Source organism: Vitis riparia, chromosome 7 (assembly GCF_004353265.1).
Source record: "Vitis riparia cultivar Riparia Gloire de Montpellier isolate 1030 chromosome 7, EGFV_Vit.rip_1.0, whole genome shotgun sequence".
In the NCBI taxonomy this organism is placed as follows: domain Eukaryota; kingdom Viridiplantae; phylum Streptophyta; class Magnoliopsida; order Vitales; family Vitaceae; genus Vitis; species Vitis riparia.
In genome coordinates, this window is record NC_048437.1 from 28,725,380 (window position 1) to 28,749,422 (window position 24,043).

Consider the following 24,043-nt stretch of genomic DNA (forward strand, 5'->3'; position numbering starts at 1 on the left):
TTATTGAACAGGAATACAAACAAATGAAATTAGGTCAAAATATTGGAAGTCGAAAATATATATTCGGCACCACCTGATTTGATAGTGCCTTTTTAATGCCTACTGAAAGTGTAGATGACCCAGAAGGCAGAACAAGCTTGAGGGGCAGCTTAAGAACATGAAAATTGCCAGAGGCAGAGAGTCACCTAAGGATGAGAAAGACACTCGGTCTGGGAGTTCAATCCAACTGGGTACTCATATTATCGACTCAACAAAGCCGGGATGGTGGAGAAGCAGCCGCCCAGACGGCGGTGCATGATCGGCCACCACTTACATTTCACCATCTTTATCAGCAGCAGCAGGAAGCAGCTGCCACAGTGATGTGAGCTGCTGAAGCATGCCCAAGCTTGCAATGACACATAATTTTCAGTACTCTCCTCTTTATTTGCAATGATTCAATAGTAAAAATCCATAGCAGAACACAATAGATCAACTCAATTCAAAGAACAGAACGTAGTTTACTTCCAAGCTCATTATTGATGACACAGCAGAATAACAGTGAAGCACTACAATTGGAGACCAGCTGACACTGCAATGGCCCAACTCCTCCCTCTCTACTTCACATACTCAATAAGCCAGTCCATCATGTTCTGCTGTGCTTCTTCGGCTTGCTTCACGGCCTCTTCATCGTCAACCTTGTACCTCACAGCCCATCCATGTGCCACCCCAGGAAATCCCTTATCCTAACAAGAACAGAGAAAAGGACTATGATGATAAGTAATTAAATGCAAGTAATATGTAAATGAAAAATAAATGCAACTCGGTTTCGGATTAAGGTCAGAAACAGAGCGGTCCATGAGATTTTATCCAGACTGGTAAAGTCTTGGTTTCAGGGACAAAGGGATCTCCATGGAAGAAGTCAGGGACCGCCACATAGAATCTGGCCACTGCAACCTTGTCAGCAAGCTTCCTTCAAAGAAAAGAAGTTGACAAATAATGATATTAGAGTGCGTTTGACAGTGATTTTACAAAGTGTTTTTACTCTTTCCATTCCTTAGAATATAAAAAATTTTAAGTATTAAAAAGGTTAAAAACACTTTTTAGAATCACTATCAAATGTATTCTTAATTTATAAAAATTCACATAATTACATCTTGTTAAAGCTATAAACCATTTGATATGCCAATGATATGAATTTTTTTCTTCTTTTTATGTACAGAAATGTGAGGGTGAACAACACCAATAAAGACTATAGATTTCAGGTGGTGGATTTTCTTGTTGCATTTTACTTCATTTAGTCCTTTCCCCCCGAGTCCTTGATAGTCAAAAATAAAAAAATAAAAATAAAAATAAAAAAATAAATTATTGATAAAAAGGTAGAAAACGTACTAAAAATCTAAGTCTTGGGTTATTTTCAACTACCCAAATTCTTCCCGGAGACCACAATTACCAAGACCGAACATATTAATGATGAGGAATGCATTTTGCTATGCTATTAATACTTTTACTTGCCTGGCTATTATGTTATTCTACCCAAACCTAGCTGAGAGTTACATGACATAAACAAAATAAAATAAAAAAAAAGTTGATTTGGATCGGGCATACTATGTCACGCCCCAAGACCCACTCCAAGGGCGTGACGGTCATTTTACACCTCAAACCCGAAGGCTTAAAGTATAATCTGACCCAAATAATCATATTGTAACTGGATGTTACCAATTACCAAATACCTGTTCAGAGTAGCAGAACAAAATCTAAAATCCTCAAATTCAATTTCCAAATACTTCCAAATATCAAATGATCCAAATGAACATAACTAACAGTTAAAACAAATCCAACATAAAATCCTAAGTCAAATTCTAATGATGACTATTCCTCAGCCTAGCCATCACTCCTCACCCGAACTAAGAGTACCTGAAAAAATTTCAACAATTGGGAATGAGCTCACAGCCCAATAAGGAATATTAATGCAATTCATGGATCAAATATTTTCATTTCAAATAGGAGATATCATTTTTTTTTTCTCATCAAATATCAGAGTTTCAAAAATACTAATATATTCAAAATTCAACCAACCATTTTCATATCAAATTCAAACACTTTCACATAAGATTCAATCAAATCCATTCAATTTTCATTACTCTGGTTATCAAATATCAAATGCCCAGTTAGGTGGGACTTTTCAAATGGGTGGCTAGCCTCAAATTGTTCCTGGTGGACGGAACCAAACACTACTAGTACTAGTAACCTCTAACCAAACCCCTAGAGGCTGGGGTCCAAATCAATTACATTCCCACCATGAAATGTAAAGGTCAACTATTATATCCCGTTGACAGGGCCGAATAGTCAACTATTATATCCCGTTGACAAGGGCCAAATAAACCAGAGTGATGTTTTTGTTCAAGTATTCAAATTTATACAACATAATATCTTCATATTTTGTGTCATCAATAAAACAAAATATTTCAACATAATATTTAGTGCAAAACAATTTGATCCAGGCATGGTAACAAAATATCATTTTCTTTTTCACAATTCAAAAGAACATATAAAATAATTTAATTTTATAAATATTGCATTAACTTCCCTTACCTCAAAATATGCAAAGACCTTGAAGGAAAAATAACCCTGAAATGTCTACTTCTCACCTAACACAATAAAAAATATCACTATTACTATTTACCTCAAAATATAAATCTGATAATCCTAAAATTTCTAAATGTTAAGATTAATATTTTTTTATTAACAAAGTAATAATTTAATTACTCTATTCCTTATTTAATTATAATTAATAAATTCCCAATTTGTTTCTAATAACACATTACTAATTTAATTAAATTACAATTTTATTTCATTATAAAATTCTATATATATATAATATATATATATATATATATATATATATATATATATATATATATATATATATATATATATTGCTAAATCTCTCATTCTATTTATTACAAAAAAAAAATCATTATTACTATTATCTTATTTATTAATCTAAAACTAATTATTATTATTATTATTATTATTATTATTATTATTATTATAATTAAACAATTCAAAAGCCATGACTCTCGGGTACACCAAACCAAAAAGTAAGTTTTTTTTTTCACAGCACGCGTACGCCCCTTTTGTTTTTGTTTTGTTTGTTTTTTTTTTATTTTATTTTCCTTCCAGTGCTGTGGACACGCGGCGTTCTCTTGTTTTTTTTTTTTTTTTTTTTTTTTTTTTTTAAATTAACCCTAACCTAAAATCAAAACTTTCCAAGGATTTTTTTTTTTCTAATAAAATTCAAGATCTCCTAAATTCCAACAATAAAATCAAAATCTTAAATTTTTATTATTTTGATATTAAAACGAATTTAAAAAAATAATTTAACCCTAATCTAGATTTGGGGTTTTCCAAAAAAATATATCTAATGTGTTTGAAATTAATCAATGAATCTAAAATATTAAACTAGGGGTTAGATTCTTACCTATAGAGATCTGTTCTTCAACCCTGAAATCTGACTCCAACCTACGTTCTCTGGAATTCTGCGAACAGGAACTCTATTCAGAAAAGAATGGAAAGAATAAAATTTCTAATTTATACCTAGGGTATTTATTCGTAAAATTACCCTTTTACCCCTCTTCCTTTTTATTAAATTAATTAATTAATTAATTTAATATCATTATTAAGAATTCCTAAATTACCCTTTAAAAGAAAACTTGGGCGTTACATACTATGAGTAATGATTCTCTTACTCGTGATAAATATAAATAATAATAATAAAAAAAAAAAGTAACAAAAGAACCACACCGAAGCCAAGTTTCATAACTTTGGGTCAGCTATATCATTAACTATGAGAATTCAAACACTCAAATCTTAAAGCATATTTGGCTTGGTTGAGAAGTAGGCATACCTAAGATTTGGGGCTTCATACCCTGCAAAAAGTCCAAATATAAAAAATGAATATGCAAATGAGGAAAAAAAATTATGATAAACAAGTTTATAGCTCATTCAAGAACCGTTTCAAAACATTTGCCTTTAATTAGAGTTCTAGAACTTTCTTTCAATCTATTTGAAATTCAAATACAATGCTAATAACTAAAAACAATTCAATAGACCAAATCATTTTCTTCAAAATAACATCATACATCCTTGATCAACGCCCAACAAGGGAAAGAGTGGGTGATGCACCATTGAGATCATTATATAACCAACAAATTTAGTCTTTTTCTCACTTCTCTACATATGCCTTCATCTTAACAATACTCATATGTAAAACTATAACCTTTTATGGTCACTCCCTCCTCAGAAGAAATACCTAACAATATGTTGGACTTTCGTTTTTTTTTTTTTTTTCTCTTTCAGAATTAAAATTGATTTTTGAAAATTTAAAGTCATATTGATTCAATGTTTTCATGGCACATCATCACCCCTTGGATTGTTACGATTTTTATTTTTTTTTAATATTTATTACATTTTACCATTATAGATTTATTAGACACATGATCATCTATAAGAGGCGAGTTTCCCAACTTTTAGAGTAAAAGTAGAAAGATAATTTTATTAATCTTAAAATCTGCACATAATTACACGCTATAATCTACTTAACATCCAGTGCCAATGTGAAGAAAAATTTTCTTCCTTTTTTGTGTACTTAAATCTGAAGGTGAAAATGATGAATAAAAACATTAAGTTTCAGTTTGTGGATTTTCTTGTTACACCTTATTCTATTTGGCCCCTATCAGAAGCTAGAGAAAAGTGGTTTAACATGATTTATCATAAAAATATTCAGCACATACTTACATCTCAGGACTGCAATTCTAGATAGGAAAAATCAGGGGTCTTTGGAGTTGAAACTTAGAATCAAATAAAAAGACTAGAGGTAAAGTTATTCTCTTCCTTTGTCGTCTTTCATTACCCTTAATTAAAGGAATTCAAGCTTAGAATGACTATGCAATTCCGTAATTGTCTTTGAGTAATCTATTTATTGGAAGGTTTTTTGTGAATCTTGTGTTGCTCATATATTTTCTATCATTTTCTTAATCCCCTATTGTATGATTCCAGAGTTTCTATCCTTTCTCTCCTTTCCCAATAACTCCTTGATGGAAAAACAAACAATCAGTTAAAAAGGTCAAAAAAAAAAAAAATACTAAAAATAGAACATTGGTAACTATGAGAATTCAAATACTTGGATCCTATTGCATATTAGGCATGGTTGAGTAGTAGACATACCTAAGATTTGGGGCTTCATACCCTGCAAAATAGTCCAAATAAGAAAATGAATATGCAAACAAACAAAAACCATTATGATAAACAAGTTGATAACTCGTGTATTTAGTCGGAAATCTAGAACTTCCTTTCTATCTATCTGAAATTCAAAATACAGTCAAAATTTCCTCAAGAAACAATCACCTGTCTACTGAGAGTAGTTCACCCAAAAGAGAAAAAAGAGAACCGCAAATAACTAAAAAAACATTAGTACCAGAGTGCAACAAAACTGAAACATTCACAATCTTTCAAAAAGGACCACACAGAATTTTGCCAAAGATGCCTGCATGGGGAGGAATTCATAGGAGCAATGCATTGTTGGTTCCGATGAATAAGACAAATGGACTAAAATCAGCTTAATTTGATGAATTCTACCTGCTATTGATCAAATTTCAATCACTTCCTCAAAATGTTCTAATGGGGTTTCTACCATCCACAAACCATGTCAGAATTCGATGACAGTAGAAAAACAAAAGTCCAATCAAACTGGTTTTAGCACACATGACATCTCTGCATTCAAAGCCTAATGAGGATCAACATCAAAGCAACAGATAAGATCTTTTTCTCACTTCTCAACATATGTCTTCATCCTAACAATAAGTTAGTTCATAACCTCAAAAAGCCTTAAAACCTTCCTCCCTAGAAGAAATGCCCAAAATCATGATGAAATTATTGTAAGTATCAATAGGCATGCTATGATTAAAAATGGAATCTAACCCAGAGATCCAACCAAGTAATCCGATCACTACTCGCAGATAGAGATATTTTAGTCTAATGAATCATGCATGGAAAACAAAAATCAGGCAACACCCATGTAAGAAAATAGATCAAAACATGAGATCCAACATGAAATTTTCAAATTGGAAGAGAAATAGTGGAGTGAAACGTCCGAAACGAGAAGAATAGCAAGCTTGGAATCAGAAGGGCCTGAAACATAAGCCTTGGGGCCTCCAATTTCTGCAACACACCCAGCTCCACTGCTGGAGCTGAGGGTTGGTGGATTCTCACAGCACTGAGGGCCTGACATTTCTTCTTCAACGAGACAGTGAGAGAGTGAGAATGACGGCGAGCCTCCACAAACTTCGGTTGATACTTCATATACTAGCCTCTGTGCTTATCAAAAAAACGACGCCGTATCATCTGCTCAAATTACTGTTTTAAAGAACCGTAGTGATAAAATCTTATTTGATTTGGAATCCGTTCGTCTAATAAAAAATCAAAGAAGTACAGTGGTGTATAGATGAGAAATTAATATAATTATTTTACACTACTTTTGATTGAGGAAATTCTGATAATAATTAATTCAATTTTTGAGGAAAAATCAAAGAAATATAATTGAGTATAAAGAAAAAAAATGACGCGATCGCTTTCAGTTGATAATTTGAGAAATTTTGAAAATAATCAGTTCAAACTTTGAATCCAAGACATTAAATCTCCTTTATCTTAGAGTTCTATCCTTAATATAATTTTTTTTAAAAATTAGTAAACTCGTTAAAAAAGTTAAAAGTTTTTACTTACCGAGTGAAATATTTGTCGTAATACAGTAGTGTAATTATTTAATAAGTATTTACTCGTACTCGATTTTCAATTAAGTTTTGTAAAGCTTGGTAAATTTTATCACTAATCAAACTAACTTTGAATCAACAAGACTTATTAAACTTGACTTACAATTTCAAGTAAATTGGTGCAAAGATGAGAATAAAAGTAGGGAAAATGCAAAGGTACTATCATGATATCCAGCAAAGTCCAAATCTAGATCATTGAATATGTGTAATGAAATTTAAACCGTTGAACCATGGTACAAATGAATGAAATTTAAATTCGATAGTGCAAATAAATGAGAATAAAACCCAAACCATGATCTTGAAAATATACATGGCACTACCTAATTGGTAGTATCTTTTCGGTACCTAGAGGAAAAAGTATTGTTAGAGGACTATAGTTGAGGCCATAAATAAATAAGAATAAGATATAAATCTTAAAACTTAAATATATATGTAATATCATTTGATTGATAATATCTTTTTGATATCTCTCGAAAAAAGTATTATTAAAGAAATGAGTGAGAGTAAAATATAAACCTTAAAGTTTGAAAATATTCGTAGCACCACCTACTTGGTAGTGTCTTTTCAATACCTACCCACCTAATTGGCATAGTTAACTTTCATAGATACTCTAATGATAATTTATGACGTAAATAAATATGTCAATTTAATGATTTAAAATAAATTTTATCAAATAATTTTAATATTTTAATAAAAATTAAATAATAAATCTTAAATCAATAATCTAATTATAATTTAACTTAAAAATCAATTATGAAAATCCTCTTATATGAAGTATGAAATAAAAACATGAATCACGCGTATTGGAAGAGAAATGATCAAGTGGGTAATCAGCAAAAATGTCAAACAAAAAGAATAGCATGCTTGGAATCAGAAGGGCCAGCAACGTAGGCGTTAAGACCTCCAACTTCTACAACAGAGCCTCCTCCACAGCTTGAGGTCAGAGTTGGTGGGTTGTCACACCACTGTGAATGAGACATGTTGTCCTCTTCTTCTTCCTGAGAGGGTGAGTTTTCAGAGCTATGGGAAACAGAGAAAGAAGAAGAGAAAATGAATACGCCTAAGAAAAACGACGTCGTTTGAACAAATGCTTCAATGTAATTATATGGAAGGGTAAAAATGGAAAATGATCAGTTAAAAGTTAAGAATCGTTTGATTTGTGTCGTTACTTTTGTTTTTATGTTTTAACACTAATATGTTAGTATCGAAGCTTTTGCCTGGACCACGTATGCCAAGGCAGAAGAAGTCAACACTTCCGGCAGAGATGTAGGGGTTTGAGGATCCAACCATAGACACAGGTTTGGTTAAATCGTAGACACTGGTTTTCTATCTTAAAAGTTAAAACACAACAGAATAACTCAATTTCCACACAACATCTAAATGGAAGTTCAGCCATCTGGGCTCATTATTGATAATACAGCAGAATAGCAGTGAACTATAACTAGAGACCATAAACTCTTATAGCCCAAGTCCTCTTTACTTAACATACTGGGCAAACCAGTCCATCATGTTCTGGTGTGCTTCCTCGGCTTGCTTCACGGCCTCTTCATCTTCAACCTTGTACCTGACAGACCATCCATGTTCAACCCCAGGAAATATCTTCACGTAACCGTTGACCTGTGAAAAATCAGCATGGGATTGGTGTTCAAAGGTGCAGAAATCATCTGCAATTTTAATTCCAAAACAGGAGAGATTTATACCTCGGGTTTAGTGGATAGAACCTCCTCGAACTGTTTGAGGAGCTCCGGTGGAGACGCATGGTCAATTTCAGCTCCCAATATAGCAATTGGTGCCTTAATCTCTGTCAAAGAGCTGCCGATCAGCATCATCAAAACTTGAAACAAGTCATGAAAAAACTACAGTATACCTCATCGGAACCCAAGGTGATTAGGTAACTGGTGTGTGTGTTATTTGGAGCATCGGAGAACTGCTAGTAACCCAGTTTTATTACTGCTTTTTTGGAAGTTTCATTGTTTATTTTTTGACTGAAGGCACCTAACTAGGTTGAAAGTTGTGAATTCCATACCATATGAAAGCTACCATCCAGGGAGTGTGCAAGCTGTCAATTAGAGACAGATGCAGAACCTTTCAGGGGAAAATAACATATTCTAAAGGTTAAGATTCATACCCTTTATATCATCCACAGTGACAAAAGAAGGGTGTAAGAGCACTGCAGCTTGAATGTGACCAGCCTTGGATAGCTCAACGACCACTTTTGCTGATATAGAATTCAATTCAGTCAGAACTTTAGCCAGCTAGATGCAGAATTAATCGATCATACTTATATACTTGGTGCAATATCATAAAGGAAAAAAGACACTGTTAACATGAAAGATTAACTAAGAACAAGGTGAAAGAGACAACTCACCACCCCAGCAAAATCCTGCTGCTCCAATTATGTTTATGCCTTTACTTCTCAGTTCTGCAATAATCGGTTTTGCATCTTCAAATCCTTTATCCTAACAACAACAGCAAAAAGGAATGTGATAGTAAGGCTGATGAATAAAACTTACATAATGATGGATATGTAAATGAAAAATAAATGCAACTCTATTTTGGATAAAATCATAAACAAACCGTTCCATGCGCTTTTTTCCAGACTGGTATATTGGTTTCAGGTAAATATGGATCTCCATAGAAGAAGTCAGGGACCACCACGTAGAATCCAGCACCCGCAACTTTGTCAGCAAGGTTCCTTTAGAGTCAAAGTAGAAAGATGATGATATTAATCTTAAAATCTGCACAAAATTATGCGTTATAATCTACTTAACATTAGTAACTACGAGAATTCAAATACTTGGATCCTATTGCATATTAGGCATGGTTGAGCAGTAGACATACCTAAGATTTGGGGCTTCATACCCTGCAAAATAGTCCGAATAAGAAAATGAATATGCAAACGAACAAAAACCATTATGATAAACAAGTTGGTAACTCATGTGTATTTAGTCCGAAATCTAGAACTTCCTTTCTGTCTATCTGAAATTCAAAATACAATCAAAGTTTTCTCAAGAAACAATCACCTGTCTACTGAGAGTTCACCCGAAAGATGAAAAAGAAAACCACAAATAACTATAAAAAAAATAGTACCAGAACGCAACAAAACTGAAACATTCACAATCTTTGAAAAAAGGAGAGTTTTGCCATAGATGTCTGCATGGGGAGGAATTCGTAGGAGAAATGCTTTGTTGGTTCCAGTGAATAAGACATGAAATGGTTTTAACTGCTATTGATCCAACTTCAATTGCTTCCTCAAAGTGTTCTAATAGGGTTTCTACCATCCACAAACCATGTCAGAATTTGATGACAGTAGAAAAACAAAAGTCCAATCCAACTGGTTTTAGCACATATGACATCTCTTCATTCAAAGCCTAATGAGGATCAAGATCAAAGCAACAAATATAATATTTTTCTCACTTCTCAACATATGTCTTCATCCTAACAATAAGTTAATAACCTCAAAAAGCCTTAGAACTATCACCTTCTATTTCTACAGTCACTTCCTCCCTAGAAGAAATACCCAAAATCATGATGAAATTATTGTAAGTATCAATAGGCATGCTATGATTAAAAATGGAATCTAACCCAGAGATCCAACCAAGTAATCCGATCACTACTCGCAGAAAGAGATATTTTAGTCTAATGAATCATGCATGGAAAACAAAAATCAGGCAACACCATGTAAGAAAACAGATCAAAACATGAGATCCAACGTGAAAATTTCAGAGTGGAAGAGAAATAGAGAAGTGGGTGGTCACCAAAAGCGTCTGAAAGTAGAAGAATAGCAAGCTTGGAATCAGAAGGGCCTGAAACATAGGCCTTGAGGCCTCCAATTTCTGTAACACACCCAGCTCCACTGCTGGAGCTGAGGGTTGGTGGATTCTCACAGCACTGAGGGCCTGACATTTCTTCTTCGGAATCCAGCAGAGTGAATGAGAGAGTCACAGAGACGGCGAGCCTTATGGAACGGTGTATGCGAATGAGCCGTGTGCTTATTTGAAACGACTCCCTAATGCCTATCATCCAGTCAAGGGATGCTCGTGAAAATTCCGTCTTGATACATGCTTTTTAAGATAATTACTAAATGGTCCCTTTCTCATCCATCTTATTAAATGCGCCAAGCTATTTATTTATTTATTTATTATTTTCTCAAATTATCAAAATTTTTAGATAAATATTTAAATTATACTTTTTTGAGAAATAAATAAATAATGTAATAACCTTTTAAAAAATTTAATAAATCAATCATAATATATTAACATTTCATACAAATTTCTATCCACTTAAAAACAAATTATAAATTATAAATAATAAATACAAAATAAATAAATAATGTGATATTAAAATTTGAAAATAATAACATTAGTAAGAAAAATAGTTTTTTTTGTTCAAATATGATAACATTTTTTTAAAATTATAAAGTATAGATAGTAATATTTTAATAAATCAATAAATTGTAAATTATACTTTTTAATATATATTTGTAATTTTGAAAATGATAAGTATTCATAATATTTTATTTAAACTTTAAATTAACTTTTTTTTTTATTATATGTATACATTTATTCTGATTCAATTTCTTTTAATAATATTTTTATTATATATATACGATTTAAAATTTCATACCGCGGTATCGGCCACCACTTACATTTCGCCATCTTTATCAGCAGCAGCAAAGTTCAAATCCAGACCATTGAATATGTGTAATAAAATCTAAATCGTTAAATCATGATACAAATGATTAAGATTTAAATTCGAGAGTGCAAATAAATGAGAATAAAACCCAAACCATGATCTTGAAAATATATGTGGCACTACCTAATTGGTAGTATCTTTTTGATACCTACCTATCGAAAAAAGCATTATTGGAGGACTGTAGTTGAAGCCACAAATAAATAAGAATAAGATATAAATCTTAAAACTTAAAAATATATAAAATATCATTTGATTGATAATGTATTTTTGATCCTTCTCAAAAAAAAAAAATTATTAGAGAAATGAGTGAGAGTAAAATATAAACCTTAAAGTCTGAAAATCATTTATACGTCAATTTAATAATTTAAAATAAATTTTAATAAAAATTAAATAATAAATCTTAAATCAGTAATCTAATTATAATTTAACTTAAAATCAATTATGAAAATCCTCTATGAAATAAAAACATGAATCACGCATGTTGGAAGAGAAATGATCAAGTGGGTAATCAGCAAAAATGTCAGAAACAAAAAGAATAGTTGGAATCAGAAGGGCCAGCAACGTAGGCGTTATTTAAGACCTCCAACTTCTACAACAGAGCCTCCTGCACAGCTTGAGGTCAGGGTTGGTGGGTTGTCACACCACTGTGAATGAGACATGTTGTCCTCTTCTTCATGAGAGGGTGAGTTTTCAGAGCTATGGGAAACAGAGAAAGAAGAAGAGAAAATGAATACGCCCAAGAAAAACGACGTCGTTTAAACAAATGCTTCAATGTAATTGTATGGAAGGGTAAAAATGGAAAATGATCACTTAAAAGTTAAGAATCGTTTGATTTGTGTCGTTACTTCTCTTTTTATGTTTTAACACTAATATGTTGGACTTTTTTCAATAGTACGATAATTTAAAAAAATTATTGTTAAATTATTGTAATAGAAAAAGTTATTACAAACATATGGTAGTTTTTGCCACCTAAGAAAGAGGGTGAACGAATAAATTTTTTTTTAAAACCAAAATCGTCTTTTCAAAAGACGATTTTATTTCTATTTTAAAAAAAAATAATTCAAAAGAAAAATCGTCTCTTGAAAAGACGATTTTCATTAAAAAAAATTAATATTTTTTTTAACATTTATTACAAATTATAAAAAAAATAAAAACTCAAGGGAAATCGTCTCTTGAAGAGACGAGTTCCCATAAAAAAAATCCCAAACAAAAAAAAAAATCCTCAAGGGAACTTGTCTCTTCAAGAGACGAGTTCCCTTGAAAAAAATTAATATATATATTTTTTTAAATCCCAAATTATATATATATATATATAATTTTTTTTTTTTTCCTCAAAAGAACTCGTGTCTTGAAGAGACCCCTCGTGGCTGCCGACGTCGCTCGAGATAGTCGGAATCGCCATGGAAAGAACGGACGGGCGCAGCCCTCCTGGGCAAAAGGGAAGGGGCAGCAGCCACACCTGAGCACCCAGCTGCCACGTGGCACGCTGCCAGACCGCCCCCCACCCTTTTTCTTTCCTTTTGTTTCTTTTGTTTGAATTTTGAGGGTGATCCACGTGGCACCCCCACCAAGCCATATTTTGGGCCACAATTCGGCCCAATTTCGCGGGCCTTTATTTATTGTTTTTTTAAAACCTTAGAGGAACTCGTCTCTTAAAGACACGATTTCCCTTTTGAATTTTTATTTATTTTTTAAATGGAAATAAAATCTTCTTTTGAAAAGACGATTTTGGTTAAAAAAAAAATTTATCTGTTCACCCTCTCTCTTAGGTGGCAAAAACTACCATATATTTGTAATAACTTTTTTTACTACAATAATTTAAGAATAATTTTTTTTAATTACCGTACTATTGAGAAAAGTCTCTAATTTGTTAGTATCGAAGCTTTTGCCTGGACCACGTATGCCAAGGCCAGAAGAAGTCAACACTTCCTGGCAGAGATGTAGGGGGTTTGAGTATCCAACCATAGACACAGGTTTTCTATCTTAAATGTCATGCCCCAAGACCCACTCCAAGGGCGTGACGGTCATTTCACACTTTAAACCCGAAGGTTTGCAGTGTAACCTGACCCAAACAATTATCTTGTAATCGGAAGTTATCAATTACCAAATACCTATTCAGAGTAGCGGAACAAAATCTAAAATCCTTAAAATTCAATTTCAAAACTAAAACATCCACTATCCAAAATCCATTGTCCAAATATTTGTAAACTTAAACAATTCAAGTACTAGAACAAATTTCAAAATCTCCAAAACTCAACTTTGCTCTAACATAAAATTTGAAGGATCAATATCCAAATAACTTCCAAATACCAAAAGATCCAAATGAACACAGCTAACAGTTGAACAAAATCCAACATAAAATCTTAAGTCAAATCCTAATGATGACTATTCATCAGCCTAGCCATCACTTCTCACCCGAACTAAGGGTACCTGAAAAGTAGTCAACAAATGGGAATGAGCTCATAGCCTAATAAGGAACATTAATACAGTCCATGGATCAAATATTTCAAACTCACTTGCAAAATAGGAGATATTGTAATCAATCATTTTCATAAAGCTGTGAGTAAATTTTTTTTTTTTTTTTTTTGCCAATACATTCAAAATTTCTAACTGTATGCATTTATTTCCGATTCAAACAATTTCATCTCAAATTCAGTCAAAACATTCCAATAATTTATTTACTCTGGTTATCAAACATCAAAGGGTGCCCAATTAGGTGGGACTTTTCAAATGGGTGGCTAGCCTCAAATTGTTCCTTTAAGGTGGATGGAACCAAACACTATTAGTACTAGTAACCTCTAACCGAAACCCCTAGAGGTTGGGGTTCAAATCAATTACATTCCCCACCAAGAAATGTAAAAGTCAACTATTATATCCTATTGACAAAGGTCAAAAGTCAACTATTATATCCCGTTGACAAGGGCTGAACAAATCAGAGTTAAATATTTATTTCATTTATTCAAATTTACAACATATAATATCTCCACATTTATTTGTCAAAAACATAATATAAAATTCTAACATATTTTTCATGCAAAACAGGTTTGATCTATGCATAAAACGGAATATAACTCAAACGTTTTCAAATTATATATATATATATATATATATATATAAAATTGTTTCAAAAAAAGAATTTAATAACTGCATTAATTTCCCTTACCTCAAAAGAAGTCCTCAAAAACTTTGGAGAAAAATAATCCTGAAAATCTACTCTTCACCTAACAAATATAAGAGAAATAATCATTACTATTGATCTAAAATTATAGGTTTGTTAATCCTAAAATTTTAGGTATTCAAATTAATATTTTTAATTATGAAAGATAATTTAATATATTCATAATTTAAAAAAATTTAATAAAATTTTAATTCATATAAAACTTTATTTTAATTTTTTTTTTATTTGGACACAACTTAATTAAATTAAACTATAATTTATTTCACTAATTAATTTCTATGTTATTTATTAACTTATACTCATCATTAGTATAATTATAATACCAAAAAACTTTACTTTCTTTTATTTAAAACTTCTATTCTCTCACTTTTTTTTTCAAACATAAACTTTATCCCCAACAATTTTTCATTATTGTCAATATAATAAATATATATATATATATATATACACCCACATACATTAACTACCAAACACCATCCATCCATGTGTACATATCTTATTATTTATATATATATATATATAATTTATTTATTTATTTATTTTATCATTCTCCAACTTTCCCCGGTGTGCACACGTGTTCCTTCCTCTTTTTTTCTTAAGTCTCAAATAACAATATTTTTATTTACTCTCACATTTATTTATTTATATTCATTACTTAGATCTATTCATCTAAGAAATTTTGAATTTTCCTATTTTCATCAAAAGAACAACTGATATTCCTAATTTCAATATTTTAACCTAATTTTTTTTTTTCAAAAATTAACCCTAACCTAAATCGAAATCTTCCAAAGAATCTTTTTTTTTTTTTTTCTAAAAAAAAACTTAAGATCTCCCCAATTCCAACAATAAATCAAAATCTTAAATTTTCACTATTTGATTTAAAACGAATTAAAAATAATAATAATAAACTAACCCTAATCTAGATTTGGAGTTTTTTTTTTAAAAAAATATATCTAATGTGCTTGAAATTAACTAATGAATCTAAAATAATAATTTAGGGGTTAGAATCTTACCTATAAAAGTTTGTTATTCAAACCTTGAAATCTGACCTCAACTTCACGTTCTCTGGAAACTCTTTGCGAACAGGAATACGATTCAGAAAAGAACAGCAAGAAGAGAATTTTTTATTTATACCTAGGATATTATTCGTAAAATTACCTTTTCACCCCTCTTCCATTTTATTAAATTAATTAATTTAATATCATTATTATGAATTTCCTAAATTACCCTTTTAAAAAAAAAACTTGGGCATTACATTAAAACACAACAGAATAACTCAATCTCCACACAACATCTAAATGGAATCTCAGCCATCTGGGCTCCTTATTGATAATACAGCAGAATAGCAGTGAACTATAACTAGAGACCATAAACTCTTATAGCCCAAGTCCTCTTTACTTAACATACTGAGCAAACCAGTCCATCATGTTCTGGTGTGCTTCCTCGGCTTGCTTCACGGCCTCTTCATCTTCAACCTTGTACCTGACAGACCATCCATGATCAACCCCAGGAAATATCTTCACGTAACCGTTGACCTGTGAAAAATCAGCATGGGATTGGTGTTCAAAGGTGCAGAAATCATCTGCAATTTTAATGCCAAAACAGGAGAGATTTATACCTCGGGTTTAGTGGATAGAACCTCCTCGAACTGTTTGAGGAGCTTTGGTGGAGAATATTGGTCAATTTCAGCTCCCAATATAGCAATTGGTGCCTTAACCTCTGTCAAAGGGCTGCTGATCAGCATCATCAAAACTTGAAACAAGTCATGAACAAACTACAGTATACCTCATTGGAACCCAAGGTGACTAGGTAACTGGTGTGTGTGTTATTTGGAGCATCGGAGAACTGGTACTAACCCAGTTTTATTACTGCTTTTTTGGAAGTTTCATTGTTTATTTTTTGACTGAAGGCACCTAACTAGGTTGAAAGCTGTGAATTCCATACCATACGAAAGCTACCATCCAGGGAGTGTGCAAGCTGTGAATTAGAGCCAGATGCAGAATCTTTCAGGGGAAAATTGTTAGGATTGAGCCATATGGCCCAACATGGTTGGCGCTTAGCACGTCCGAAGGGAAGGCCAAAGGCCCAGAACCATGAACCCTCAATTCACCAATTGTTTATTTGTTCTAATTAAGGATCGAGGTGTCCCCAAGAGGAATCGAAACTAGGACTAAACCTTATATCCAAACTAGCCCAGATGGTACTAGAAGTTGGTTGGACATAAGGTTTAGTCCTAGTTTCGATTCCTCTTGGGGACGCCTTCTTAATTGAAACAAATAAACAATTGGTGGATTGAGGGGTCACGGTTCTGAGCCTCTGGCCTTCCCTTCGGATGTGCTAAGCGTCAACCATGTTGGGCCCATTGGCTCAATCCTAACAAAAACGCACATATTCTAAAGGTTAAGATTCATACCCTTTATATCATCCACATTGACAAAAGAAGGGTGTAAGAGCACTGCAGCTTGAATGTGACCAGCCTTGGATAGCTCAATGGCCACTTTTGCTGATATAGAATTCAATTCAGTCAGAACCTTGGCCAACTAGATGCAGGATAAATCAGTCATACTAATATACTTGGTGCAATATCATAATGGAAAAAAGACACTGTTAACATGAAAGATTAACTAAGAACAAGGTGAAAGAGACAACTCACCACCCCAGCAAAATCCTGCTGCTCCAATTGCGTTTATGCCTTTACTTCTCAGTTCTGCAATAATCGGTTTTGCATCTTCAAATCCTTTATCCTAACAACAACAGCAAAAAGGAATGTGATAGTAAGGCTGATGAATAAAACTTACATAATGATGGATATGTAAACAAAAAATAAATGCAACTCTATTTTGGATAAAATCAGAAACAAACCGTTCCATGCGCTTTTATCCAAACTGGTATATTGGTTTCAGGTAAAAATGGATCTCCATAGAAGAAGTCAGGGACCACCACGTAGAATCCAGCACCCGCAACTTTGTCCGCAAGGTTCCTTTAGAGTCAAGGTAGAAAGATAATGATATTAATCTTAAAATCTGCACAAATAGAACATTAGTAATTACGAGAATTCAAATACTTGGATCCTATTGCATATTAGGCATGGTTGAGCAGTAGACATACCTAAGATTTGGGGCTTCATACCCTGCAAAATAGTCCGAATAAGAAAATGAATATGCAAACGAACAAAAACCATTATGATAAACAAGTTGGTAACTCATGTGTATTTAGTCCGAAATCTAGAACTTCCTTTCTGTCTATCTGAAATTCAAAATACAATCAAAGTTTTCTCAAGAAACAATCACCTGTCTACTGAGAGTTCACCCGAAAGATGAAAAAGAAAACCACAAATAACTATAAAAAAAATAGTACCAGAACGCAACAAAACTGAAACATTCACAATCTTTGAAAAAAGGAGAGTTTTGCCATAGATGTCTGCATGGGGAGGAATTCGTAGGAGAAATGCTTTGTTGGTTCCAATGAATAAGACATGAATAAGACATGAAAAGGTTTTAATTCGTAGGAGAAATCCAACTTCAATTGCTTCCTCAAAATGTTCTAATAGGTACCATCCACAAACCATGTCAGAATTTGATGACAGTAGAAAAACAAAAGTCCAATCAAACTGGTTTTAGCACATACGACATCTCTTCATTCAAAGCCTAATGAGGATCAAGATCAAAGCAACAAATATAATATTTTTCTCACTTCTCAACATATGTCTTCATCCTAACAATAAGTTAATAACCTCAAAAAGCCTTAGAACTATCACCTTCTATTTCTACAGTCACTTCCTCCCTAGAAGAAATACCCAAAATCATGATGAAATTATTTTAAGTATCAATAGGCATGCTATGATTAAAAATGGAATCTAACCCAGAGATCCAACCAAGTAATCCGATCACTACTCGCAGAAAGAGATATTTTAGTCTAATGAATAAAACAAAAATCAGGCAACACCCATGTAAGAAATTAAAACAGATCAAAACATGAGATCCAACGTGAAAATTTCAGAGTGGAAGAGAAATAGAGAAGTGGGTGGTCACCATAAACGTCTGAAATAAGAAGAATAGCAAGCTTGGAATCAGAAGGGCCTGAAACATAGGCCTTGAGGCCTCCAATTTCTGTAACACACCCAGCTCCACTGCTGGAGCTGAGGGTTGGTGGATTCTCACAGCACTGAGGGCCTGACATTTCTTCTTCGCAATCCAGCAGAGTGAATGAGAGAGTGACAGAGACGGCGAGCCTTATGGAATGGTGTATGCGAATGAGCCTTGTGCTTATCTGAAACGACTCCCTAATGCCTATCATCCACTCAAGGGATGCTCGTGAAAATTCCGTCTTTATTACTTACTTTTTAAAATAATGTATAAATCATTACCTTTTGACCGTTATGATTCGAAGCCTTTTACACTTTTTCTTTGAAATCTAGTCCCCTGTGTTCGTTAAAATTACGTCTTGATACATACTTTTTAAGATAATTACTAAATGGTCCCTTTCTCATCCATCTTATTAAATGCGCCAAGCTTTTTTTATTTATTTATTATTTTCTCAAATTATCAAAATTTTTAGATAAATATTTAAATTATACTTTTTTAAAAATAAATAAATAATGTAATAACATTTTAAAAATTTTAATAAATCAATCATAATATATTAACATTTCATACAAACTTCTATCCACTTTAAAACAAAATTTAAATTATAAATAACAAATACAAAATAAATAAATAATGCAATATTGAATTTTGAAAATAATAACATTAGTAAGAAAAATATGTTTTTTTTTGTTCAAATATAATAACATTTTATTAAAATTATAAAGTATAGATATTAATATTTTAATAAATCAATAAATTGTAAATTATATTTTTTAATATATATTTATAATTTTGAAAATGGTAAGTATTCATAATATTTTATTTAAAATTTAAATTAACTTTTTTTTATTATATGTATACATTTATTCTGATTCAATTTCTTTTAATAATATTTTTATTATATATATACAATTTAAAATTTCAGACGGTGGTGCATGATCGGCCACCACTTACATTTCGCCATCTTTATCAGCAGCAGCAGGAAGCAGCTGCCACCCAGTGATGTGAGCTGCTGAAGCATGCCTAAGCTTGCAATGAGTCAATGACACATAACTTTCAGTACTCTCCTTTTTATTTGCAATGATTCAATAGTAAAAATCCACGGCAGAACACAATAGATCAACTCAGTTCAAAGAACAGAACGTTGAGTTTACTTCCGAGCTCATTATTGATCATACAGCAGAATGACAGTGAAGGACTACAATTGGAGACCAGTAGACACTGCAATGGCCCAACTCCTCCCTCTCTACTTCACATGCTCAATAAACCAGTCCATCATGTTCTGCTGTGCTTCTTCGGCTCGCTTCACGGCCTCTTCATCGTCAACCTTGTACCTCACAGCCCATCCATGTGCCACCCCAGGAAATATCTTCACGAAACTCTTGATCTGTATAAAAAGGACATGGAATTGGTCTTCCAAGGTCCAGAAATTGTCATGGAAATTAATCATCATTAGAGACCTATACCTCGGGTTTAGTAGCTAAAACCTCCTCAAACTGTTTGACAAGCTCTGGCGGAGAAACATGGTCGGTTTCAGCTCCCAATATAGAGATTGGGGCCTTGATCTCTGTATAGAACCGTTAATTAATCAGCATCATCAAAACTTAAGACAAGTCATGAACTATCAAAGGCCTTTCAAAGTTTTAAAACAAGTTTACAAAGTTAAGAAAAGCTTGTACATGTATAGCGTTAAAAACTTTTTCTCTCGGATATCACGTAAGCTTAAACTTTGCTGGGATTTTCCCTGTTTTGTTATTTTAATAATCAATAAGTTAAGATCATTCGTACCCTTTATATCATCCACAGTGGTAAAAGAAGGGTGTAAGAGCACTGCAGCTTGAATGTCACCAGCCTTGGCTAGCTCCACAACCACTTTAGCTGATAAGAATCCAATTAGTGATCAGGACCTTAGCCAGCTTGAAGAATTAATAGATTCTCGTATTTACTTATATACTCGAAAAATAACCAAAGAATAAGGGCAAAATTCAAGAAATCTCACCACCCCAGCAAAACCCTGCAGCCCCAATTGAATTTATGCCTTTACTTTTCAGTGCTGCAACTATTGGCTTTACATCTTCAAATCCCTTATCCTAACAAGAACAGAGAAAAGGACTATGATGATAAGTAATTAAATGCAAATAATATATAAATGAAAAATAAATGCAACTCGGTTTCGGATTAAGGTCAGAAACAGACCGGTCCATGAGATTTTATCCAGACTGGTAAAGTCTTGGTTTCAGGGACAAAGGGATCTCCATGGAAGAAGTCAGGAACCACCACATAGAATCCGGCTGCTGCAACCTTGTCAGCAAGCTTCCTTCAAAGAAAAAAAGTTTGACAGATAAATGAAATTAAATTGCGCAGTGATTTACAAAGTGTTTTTACTCTTTTTATTCCTTGGAATATAAAAAAATTTAATTATTAAAAAGATTAAAAGTTCTTTTTAGAAATACTATATTCTTAATCTCAAAAAATTCACATAATTACATGTGATTAAAGCTATAAACCATTTGATATAATGATATGAAATTTTTTTCTTTTTTTTATGTACAGAAAGGTGAGGGTGAACATCACCAATAAAGACTACAGATTTCAAATGGTGGATTTTCTTGTTGCATTTTACTTCATTCAGTCCTTTTCCCCATGAGTAAAAAAAAATGATAATAATAATAAATTATTGATAAAAGGTAGAAAACATACTAAAAATCTAAGTCTTGGGTTATTTACAACTATCCAATTCTTCCCAAAGACCACAATTACCAAGAATAAACATATTAATGATAAGGAATGCATTTTTGCTATGCTACTAATACTTTTACTTGTTCGACTATTCTATCATTCTACCCAAACCTAGCTAAGAGTTACATGACATAAATAAAAATAAAATAAAAAATAAGTTGATTTGGATCGAGGATACTATGAGTAATGATTCTTTTACTCATGATAAATATAAATAATAATACAAAAAAAAAAAGTAACAAAAGATCCACATTAAAGCCAAATTTCATAACTTTGGGTTAACTATATCATTAACTATGAGAATTCAAACACTCAGATCCTAAAATATATTTGGTTTGGTTGAGAAGTTGGCATACCTAAGCTTTGGGGCTTCATACCCTGCAAAAAGTCCAAATATAAAAATGAATATGCAAATTAACGAGGAAAAAAAATTATAATAAACAAGTTTATAACTCATTCAAGAACCGTTACAAAACATATGCTTTTAATTAGATTTCTAGAACTTTCTTTCAATCTATTTGAAATTCAAATACAATGCTAATAACTAAAAACAATTTAACATATCAAATCATTTTCTTCAAAATAACATCATACGTCCTTGATCAAAGCCTAATGAGGGAAAGAGTAGGGGATGCACCATTGAGATCAAGATATAACCAACAAATTTAGTTTTTTTCTCACTTCTCTACATATTCCTTCATCTTAACAATACTAATGTAAAACTATAACCTTTTATGCTCACTCCCTTAGAAGAAATACCTAACAATATGTTGGACTTTCATTTTTTTTTTTAAGAATTAAAATTGATTTTTGAGAATTTAAAGTCATATTGATTCAATGTTGTCATGGCACATCACCCCTTGGATTGTTATGATTTTTTTTTATAATATTTATTACATTTTACCGTTATGGATTTATTAGACACATGATTTATAAAAGGTGAGTTTTTCAACTTTTAGAGTACGAAGAGATAAGGTTGAAAATACCAATCCGTTCTGTTCATTACAATCTTATTTCACATCATATAGACGTGTACAAGAAGACGCAGATGTGAGTTTGATACACTGAATTTTAAAGTTACTATCACATGTTGCTATTTCTTGGTATCGCTATCGTTTGTAGATATTATTATCACTTATTGGTAGTCACATGTAAAGAACCAATAGTGACTTTAAGTTAAAGTTTCATGTTCGTCCTATTCTTGGATTGCTCTAATCTTTAATTATAACATAATTTTATATTTAAAAGCTTTTTTTCCTCAAATTAAAAGTACTTCTAGTATAAGAAGTGTTTTATGGGAGGAAAATTTTAAAATTACTTTTAAGAAGTTATCAAATAGAAACACTCTATGACACTCTATGATCAAAGTAAAATATGATAAAAAATGGACCAACCCAAATATCCACCCAAGTAATCTGATTACTACTTGCAGATAGAGATATTAGAGCCCTATGAAACTATTATGAATTAAGCATGGAGAACAAAGATCAGGCAACACCCATGTTACAAAATAGATCAAAACATGATATCCAACATGAAAAACTCAAAAGTGAAAGAGAATGGGGAAGTGGGCAATCACCAAGAATGTCTGAAACAAGAAGAATAACAAGCTTGGAATCAGGAGGGCCTGTAAAGTAGGCCTTGAGGCCTCCAATTTCTGCAACGGACCCAGCTCCACAGCTGGAGCTGAGGACTGGTGGATTCTCACAACACTGAGGACCAGACATTTCCTTCACAATCCAACAGAGTCAGTAGTGAGAGCGAGAGAGAGTGATGGAGTGAGGGAGACAGCAAGCCTGGTGGAATGGTTTTATCCACAGCTTCTCTTGCGTACTAGCATGCTTATCCTCATTGGCTGCTTCTAATCATTTGTGTCTGGTATGAAACGACGTCGTGTCATCTGCCTCATGAACTAGTGTATCATTTAAACTTGATAATATCAGTCTATTTCAACCTTCGCCCCATGTGGTATTGAATAGGATAAGGGAAGAAATAATATATTTTTATCTTACATTTGATTCATAAGTTATCTTGTTACTTATTATATTTTACATTCAATCGTAAATGGGATATGATACATAGTGAGATGGTATGATTGATTTTCCACTCAATTTTTTTATATTATTTTCATATGAGATATCTTTGATTAATATATGTTCTAAATATATAGATATGTTGGGAGATGTAAAACCTATTTAATGGTCGAGTCTTGGTAAGATTCTTAATAATATAACTTCTATAAATATTTATACCAAATTATATCTGATTAGAAGGATAAGATATAATATCTTATCCCGTTAAATAAGAAATACATATCTTAAGATATTTTTTTTAATAAGACATGATACTGTAAGGTAATATATATAATAAGATATATTATATTTATAAATAAATAAAAAATAATATTTAAAAAGATTTAAATAAAAAATTATATATATTCCCAAAATTTAATTTATAGGTGAATTCATCAATGCTACAACTTCTCATAATTACTAGTAATTTATATTTATATAAATTTAATTGGAAAAAATGGGTTTTGA

General features: G+C 32.1%; 3 protein-coding genes across 4 annotated transcripts; all 3 read right to left on the reverse strand.

Moving 5' to 3' along the window:
* Positions 1-14: 14 nt before the first annotated feature.
* On the reverse strand, positions 15-23,313 carry LOC117918316 (endo-1,3;1,4-beta-D-glucanase-like). 2 transcript variants are annotated; one of them, XM_034834870.1, is made up of 8 exons: positions 23,083-23,313; positions 21,860-21,881; positions 20,961-21,081; positions 20,764-20,854; positions 20,553-20,642; positions 20,231-20,331; positions 20,122-20,151; positions 15-704 (listed from the first exon to the last, which is right to left on the reverse strand). In XM_034834870.1, exons 1-8 carry the CDS (start codon positions 23,228-23,230, stop codon positions 594-596), a joined length of 714 nt encoding a protein of 237 aa, XP_034690761.1. In that variant the 5' UTR covers positions 23,231-23,313; the 3' UTR covers positions 15-593. The 2 variants fall into 2 exon arrangements, with proteins under 2 accessions (XP_034690761.1, XP_034690760.1); XM_034834869.1 differs by lacking the exon at positions 15-704 and having other exon boundaries at positions 19,808-20,151; positions 23,083-23,308.
* LOC117918312 (endo-1,3;1,4-beta-D-glucanase-like) lies at positions 8,106-10,844 on the reverse strand. The gene is made up of 7 exons (XM_034834864.1): positions 10,565-10,844; positions 9,648-9,669; positions 9,384-9,501; positions 9,175-9,265; positions 8,935-9,024; positions 8,507-8,607; positions 8,106-8,423 (listed from the first exon to the last, which is right to left on the reverse strand). Exons 1-7 carry the CDS (start codon positions 10,827-10,829, stop codon positions 8,283-8,285), a joined length of 828 nt encoding a protein of 275 aa, XP_034690755.1. The 5' UTR covers positions 10,830-10,844; the 3' UTR covers positions 8,106-8,282.
* Positions 15,913-18,964, reverse strand: LOC117918313 (endo-1,3;1,4-beta-D-glucanase-like). The gene is made up of 7 exons (XM_034834865.1): positions 18,711-18,964; positions 17,788-17,809; positions 17,542-17,659; positions 17,333-17,423; positions 17,093-17,182; positions 16,298-16,398; positions 15,913-16,214 (listed from the first exon to the last, which is right to left on the reverse strand). The coding sequence occupies exons 1-7, from the start codon at positions 18,856-18,858 to the stop codon at positions 16,074-16,076; spliced, it is 711 nt and encodes a 236-aa protein (XP_034690756.1). The 5' UTR covers positions 18,859-18,964; the 3' UTR covers positions 15,913-16,073.
* Positions 23,314-24,043: the final 730 nt, after the last annotated feature.